At 58.1% G+C, this 6658-nt stretch overlaps 1 protein-coding gene across 1 annotated transcript; it reads right to left on the bottom strand.

Annotated features, from left to right (window-relative positions):
* Positions 1-1047: 1047 nt before the first annotated feature.
* LOC308045437 (thymosin beta-15A homolog) lies at positions 1048-2582 on the bottom strand. Its single transcript, XM_080352722.1, has 3 exons — positions 2453-2582; positions 1969-2073; positions 1048-1555 (listed from the first exon to the last, which is right to left on the bottom strand). The coding sequence occupies exons 2-3, from the start codon at positions 2066-2068 to the stop codon at positions 1518-1520; spliced, it is 138 nt and encodes a 45-aa protein (XP_080208848.1). The 5' UTR covers positions 2069-2073; positions 2453-2582; the 3' UTR covers positions 1048-1517.
* Between the last annotated feature and the right edge of the window lie 4076 nt (positions 2583-6658).

Below are 6658 nucleotides of genomic sequence, written 5' to 3'. Positions count from 1 at the left end.
CACTCCTCACCCTGTGGACAAGCCATCACGCTGCCCTGACAGCGCATTATACAAACACAAGCCTCTTACCTTCAGCTCTTTCGATTCGGCTTTTTAAGAGGTGCAGGCAATTGCAACTACACAAGCAATGTTATTTGCAGCCCTTGGCAGGCGGCGTGGGTGGAGGTGCTGGGCAGATAGGCACCGTGTCCAGACAGGCACAACAGTCTGTTCCTCTCCAGCTGACCAGGCTCGCTAGCGACACGGGCCAAAACTGTTAGTTGGCAACTCTGCCTCCACCTCCTCCACAAGCAGCCTGTTCAGTGACCCCGCAGGCTGGGTGGAGGTGAGGAGATCCTGGCAGCACCCAGGAAGCCTCAGCATAGACCTGGGTGCACTGTCAGACGCCAGCTCACCTTGCCCACGCTGTGCTGGAGGCTGACTGCGGGACACAGGGATCTCCACCCCTGCACGGCAGCGCTGGGATCAGCCAAGAGGGTATCCAAATGCTCTATGGCATTAATCCATCCTTACAAGGCTGTAAAAACCTCCGGCAACCAAGGGCAGGGGTTGGCTCAAGGCAAAGAGAAGGACTGTACCGGGCAGCGAGGGGAAGGCTCTCCTCGGAGAACTGGGAGAACAGAGCCAACCTGGCCACAGCGCCAGCAGGACCCAGGCCAGCATTCACATGGCAAGCACAGGAACCTCCAGCCGTGCAGGTGAGGAGCCAGCCCAGCTACACAAGTGGTGCTCTAGGCAGTGGACATCAACCTCTTTGAAGCCTTCAAGTGGGCAGGGAGGCCCAGGTCAGCCTCTACAAGAACCACTATGGTGGCAGGATCGCTGGGGGAACACATCAGGCAGCTGAGCCCCCAGTCCCACCCCAGCAATGCTTCCAGTTCTGGTCTCCTCCAGGCCACCAGGAACCAAGTCCTACACAGATGCTAGATTTGCCCCGCAGGGAACCATCCCATAAAGCGCTTTGAGCAACACCAGCCACCTTCCCACCCACCGGGGAGAGCCACACTGCAGCCTGAACCTTTGCCAGGGAAGACGCCACAAGCCATGGTAGGTCATTACTTTTTTTATTTTATAATAAACTTATTTTTCCCCCAAGGAAGACCAGAAAAAACAAAAACTGTGAGTGAGGCTACAGAACACCATGAGTGAAGAGTATGTAAGACAGAGCCAGGCCACAGGCCAGGCCAGCCAGCATTCCCACACCCTCAGGCAGGAGGGTCCTGTCCCCAGGAGCCTCCACCGCCCTTGCTCATCTCCCCCTGTGTTAAAGCAAGACCAGTGCTGTCAACGGGAGCTGGCTGAGCAGCAGAGACGGGGTTAAGTCAGGCTACTGATGGACTGAGAGGGTCACATTTTGTTCCCCCCACCCGCCAAAGCTGCCAGCAAGGTGGGACAGTGGGTTAGGTGATGCAGCTGTTTTCTATACATGTACATGATGTAATTTTTTAAAAAATATGACTTAATTCAAAGAAAAAAAAATAATCAAGTGGTAGCTCTTCCTGCCAGGTCATCTCGCTCTAGGAAGACTTCACACACTCCTTCTCCTGCTCAATAGCTGCAAAAGAAGAGAGGTCTATTAGTATCGGGTGCTTTTTTTGTGGAAACACCCACTGGAGAAGGCTGCAGAACAATCACTCAGGCCCTGGCATCCAGTTCAACGGTTTGTCCCCAAGCAGGGTGGGCAAACTCTTCAAGTCAGAGGGTGATGAGACACACACAGGTGACGGGAAGGTGGGCACCTCCCTTCACCTCTCCTCAGGTAAGTCAAGCCCTGAGGCAACAGCCCTACAGGTGATCGCGCCCACTGCCCCCAAGGGCCATACCCCAACCCCTCATCTCTCAGTCAGCGGTTTTCCACCTCTTCACCGGATTCCTCGGCAGTGAGATCAGCACCCTTGGACACCCGCTCCCCACGCAGCCAGGCACCGGGGTCCCACCTGGCTCCTCCACCCCCAGCGCTGTACTCACTCTCCTTGGAGGGCAGCGTGTTCTTCTCCTCCGTGTTGGTTTTCTTCAGCTTCTTCTTGTCAAATTTCTCCACCTCTGAGAGGTCTGGCTTGTCGCACATTTTGCCTGCAAGACCCGGCCCCCCAGACCCCCGAGGTCACCCGAGGTCCCCGGGGATGGGCAGACAAAAGCAGCCCCCGCCCGACCCCCCTCCCAGCACCCGCCGCGGACAATAGCGCAGGGCGGGGCGCGCCACCGCCCCGGGCCCCGCACCGCTCCTCGGCTCCGGGCGGCCCCCCAACCACCTGGGGAGCCTCGCCGGTGGCCGCATGCACCAGGGCAGCCTCCCCCGCCCCTGCCAGCCGCGCTCCCCGCAGCCCGCTCGCACCGGGACCCCCCGCGCCCGCAGCCCCCACCCATGGGCGCCCCTCATTCGCACCACCCTGCGTGCAGCCCCCTCCCCGGCACACCCGGCAGCCCCGCGGCGGCAGAGCCGGTGCCGTACCCGGTACGTGGCGCTGCTGTCCCGTCCCGCTCCGCTGCCAGGTGAGGATGGAGCGCCCAGCGTGGGGCGGTGCCTTATATACCCGGGCACCGCCCAGCCCGAGCGCCTATTGGCTGCCCGCCATCCGCTGAGCCTGCTGGGAAATGTAGTCCTCCCGCTGGCTGCCGCGGCGGCGCGGCCCTCGGGAGAACTGCCACTCCCGAGATGCCCCGCGGCGGTGGGCGGGGCGCGGCGGTGGGCGGGGCCGCGGGACCTGGAGGGTGCGTGTGAGTGTGTGTGCGCGCGTGTGAATGAGCGTGTGTGAATGGCGGTGCGTGAGCGTGAATGAGTGTGTGAATGAGAGTGTGTTACGCGTTACAGGGAGCACAGGCACCGCTCCTGCTGCCCCTGCACACACGCATTCACACACAGCCCTGCACACACACAGCCCTGCACACGCACTCTGTGCACACGCAACCCCCCCGGCAGCCCTGTGCACACCCACAGCCACCCTGCGTACTCTCCAATACATACTCCGTGCATTGCACACACCTCGCGTGTGCACACACAGGCAGTGCAGGAGCACACACACACAGATACACCCCCCAACACCCCCTCAGCATGGCCAGCCATGAGGGGCAGCCAGGTGGTCTCCGTGGGAGTGGGTGACCCCAGGGCCACTGTCCCAGCCCCAAACCCTCCCCAGAAGCAGGTGACCTGCATGTGTGCCCAGCAACACACCTGCCACCAGCCAGCCCCCACACACCCGCCTTGCTGAAGCAGAACTTGTTGAAGAAAGGAAGCCCTCGGGACAAAAATAGCCCCGTATTTTCCCAGCTGTGGGAGATGCTTTGCCACCACGGTCAAGTCATGGCCACACTAATCAAGTCATGGCACTTTCTGGAGGATCCGGTCACTAAAGCAGCAGTGTGGGTGGGCCAGAAGCTGACCACGCTCTCGCTTGGCTGTAGCAAGGCCCGGGTATAGAAAGTATGGGGGGCAGCCAGAACAGACCAGATGGGCTGGTGTGCATGTGGAAAAAAATACACTCAGCTTTTTCCCCCAAAAGGCAAGTGCAAGCAGCCTACCCGTTCCCAGCTGGGAAGGGTGGCGGTGGCCCAGGGGACACCTGCACGCTGGCCACCAGGATGGAGAGGGGCTGGAGTGCCAGGATGCCTGGGAGGCTTCGCAGTAGAGCGCTGTAAGGTGCTGAAGGGAATGAGGAGATGGGAAAACACCAAAAAGCATCCTGACCCCATGGCAGACTTGCCAAAACCCTTCTGCAGAGATCCCGGCGTTGTGGCGAGCAGGAACGTGCAGCAGAGCGCCAGGAGAGCAGCTGCGCTTCAGCAGCTCTCGCACCCGCCTCCTCCCAGCCTGCCAGCCGCGGGGTTCCTCTCCAGCCTTGTCAGAGCTTTTGCAGAGGAGATCCCCAGCAAGGTGGAGGAAATATTTGCTTTGTGGTTTTTTAGCTAGAAGACCACCGTCTATGGACGGGGGGGCTTGGTGCTCTCCAGAGACAGCAGGTCTTGGCCCATTGCAGCAAGCCCTGAGGACACGGGAACCTTTCCCCTCCAGCTCGCAAGTGTGCTCCAAATTAAAGAAATGCCGAAGGCTGGTGTATGTAGAAAAGGCAAAGGCCAAGATCTCTAAGGCCAGGCCCTAAGATGCAGTTGCTACCGTGCGAGAAGCCTGGATAGCAAACAGCCTGAGGAGGAGGCTGCAGGCAAAGCCCCAGGCCAGGCTGCTCCCCAAGCAGCTTTGCCTTGGTGCTGCTGCCCTCCGGCACAGCCAGGTTTGGAGGTTGGCACAGCCAGGTTTGGAGGTTGGCACAGCCCAGAGCAGCAAGCCCAGGCAGGGCTGCCTTCAGGACCAGCGCTGCAGCCCACCCTGCAGCACAAAGCCCGCTCCCACCTGAGAGAGCGCTCGTTTCTCTCGCACAGTCAAAAGGAAGCAAAAATCCCACCCAGTTTCAAAATGAAAGCAGGAAATGCTTTTTGCCTTTCTGCAAACAGTCAGACAAGTGTTTTGCCGTGCGTTCGCGCTCCAGCCGTGCCTGCCTTCCCCCCATCTCCCCCCTTTCCCTGCCTGTTCCCCGCAGCTTCTCCTTTGCTGACACCCCTGCGGCGTTTGTGAGAGGACCCTGTTCACAGCCCCTCAGCAGCTCCGGCTGCACCCACCCCGGCCAAGGCGCAGCCCCCGTGCCGCATTTTATCTCCTCGTTGCCGCAGCGCGTTGCAGACCCCGGGTCTTTGTCTGGGCACGAAGCGGCCGCGGTGGCCGCGCAGGCAGGGGAAGGGGAGCTGCCCCAGCAGCCACGGCCAGAGCAGCTTCACAGCCACCCTCTGCGCTCCAGCCGGCAAGGCGTGCGGCTGCTGCTGGGGAACTTGAAACACCCATCCTGCACGGAGAACAAGAAAGGAGCTTACACCCCTGCAAGAGATTTCCCCCCCCGAACCCCCTGATAAATTTTCAAAGCCTCCCGTAACTGCACAACCTGCTTGTTTCTCACGCATTTTGGTATTTCTGCTTTCAGTAATTTATACCAAAGAAAGAGAAAACAACAACCCCGAGGCTTCAACAGATAGGGTGGAAGCAAAACCTGACCGTAAATAGAGAAGAACCACCACCAGCCATTTTAGACGAGTTTTAAATCTTCCACAGACCGAGGCAGTCGGGGCCCAGACACAGCCTTCCCATGGCCGTTTCCAGGAACGCTTTATTCTGTGCCACAGGAAGGATGAAGCAGGTTTTCTCTATCTGATCGGAGGGGATTTTTCAGCCTCTTGCCTGCAGGGACAGGCAGGGCACCAGCACGGCCACCCAGGACCTGAGCCCCCTCCAGCCGCCACCGCTGGGCTGTGCGCCAGTCCCCGCACTCCACACGGCCACAGCTTAATTCCTCCTGCTCGTTTTTAAGCACAGCCTCCTGCCACAAGCCTTCCTTTCCACCCAGGCAGGAGCAGGGAGCCCCAGGAAGGCAGCCAGGACACTCAGGACTGTTGTGTCATAGACCAAGGCTCATTCCTCCTGTGGATTTTGCTGCTCCCTGCAGTCCAGAGAAGGGCTGTTAACCCTCAGGACTTTCCCATTGCCCAAGAGCAGCAAGGCAAGCTCCTGCTTTCTCTAGATCACAGAAAGACTGACTCCAGGAGCTGAGAAATCATCTGTACACTAGTAAGGAGAGAAGCAGCAGGAGGGAGCTGCTGCTGACAGCAGCTTGAGATGTGTCTCATCTTGCTCCAAACAGCAGGCAAGTCCTGATGCCTGCAAGGCACAAATGGTTAAGCCCAGCTTTCACAGTGGCTTAAGGCATTCCTGCATGTTAGCTTCAGCTAACAGGGCAGGTGAGCTGGGCTAAGATGCAGGTCTGTTGATCGATGTGTTCTCTTCTGCTGACGCTTTCATAGCAGGCAGCAGATAGACAGAAAGCAGCTACTAGCACCCCTGCAGCCACTCTCCAGGAACAGCATAGCAAATTACCCACCTGGGATTTTTCCTGCTTTCTATGGTATTTCTTCAGCAACTGTGAAGGAAGCCTGAGAAGACAGCACACAGTTCACCTCCAGAGCACCCTGCGTGCTCCCCAGGACAGGCTGGAGAACCCATCACCTCCACTGCAGCAGGTAGCTCCAAACAGCACAAGCACTTCGCAGCACAGCTGGTACTGCTGGAGCCAAACGTGCCGGGGCTGAGGACGCACACCCCTGCGTTGCTCCCAAACTTGAAGCATGCTGGAGGAACCTGGGACTCTGCCATTCCCACCTCCAGCCCACACTGCAGGGAAGGGACACCCTTCCCATGGCTGCCTGGTGCTGCCTCCAGGACTGTCCTGGATACAAAGAGCACTTGAATTCTACTACATGCATGTGTTAAAGGGCACCATACTTGCTCTAATAGCACATGGTCACTACTGCACAGTCACTCACAACCTGCCTACAAATCGGTTTAGTAATTATAAAGTTTTTATATATTTTTTTTTCTTAATTTAGGGAAGGAACTTCAGGTAAAGTGTCCAGCCCTTCTGATCTGAAGGTTTCCAAGGAGAAGAGCTTTTCCTCCTCTGGATTTCCTCCTCAGATTGGACATGGCACTTAGTGCCATGATCTAATAAACGGACTAGAGTTGGACCAAGGGTTGGACTCTATGATCTCTGAGGTCTTTTCCAGCCCAGTCGATTCTGTGTGATTCTGGACAGCTCTCATACCCTGTGTATTGCCCATCCTT

Source organism: Nesoenas mayeri (assembly GCF_963082525.1).
Source record: "Nesoenas mayeri genome assembly, chromosome: 13".
NCBI lineage: Eukaryota > Metazoa > Chordata > Aves > Columbiformes > Columbidae > Nesoenas > Nesoenas mayeri.
Note: the sequence above shows the minus strand (reverse complement) of the source record. Positions and strands in the feature narration are given on the sequence as shown.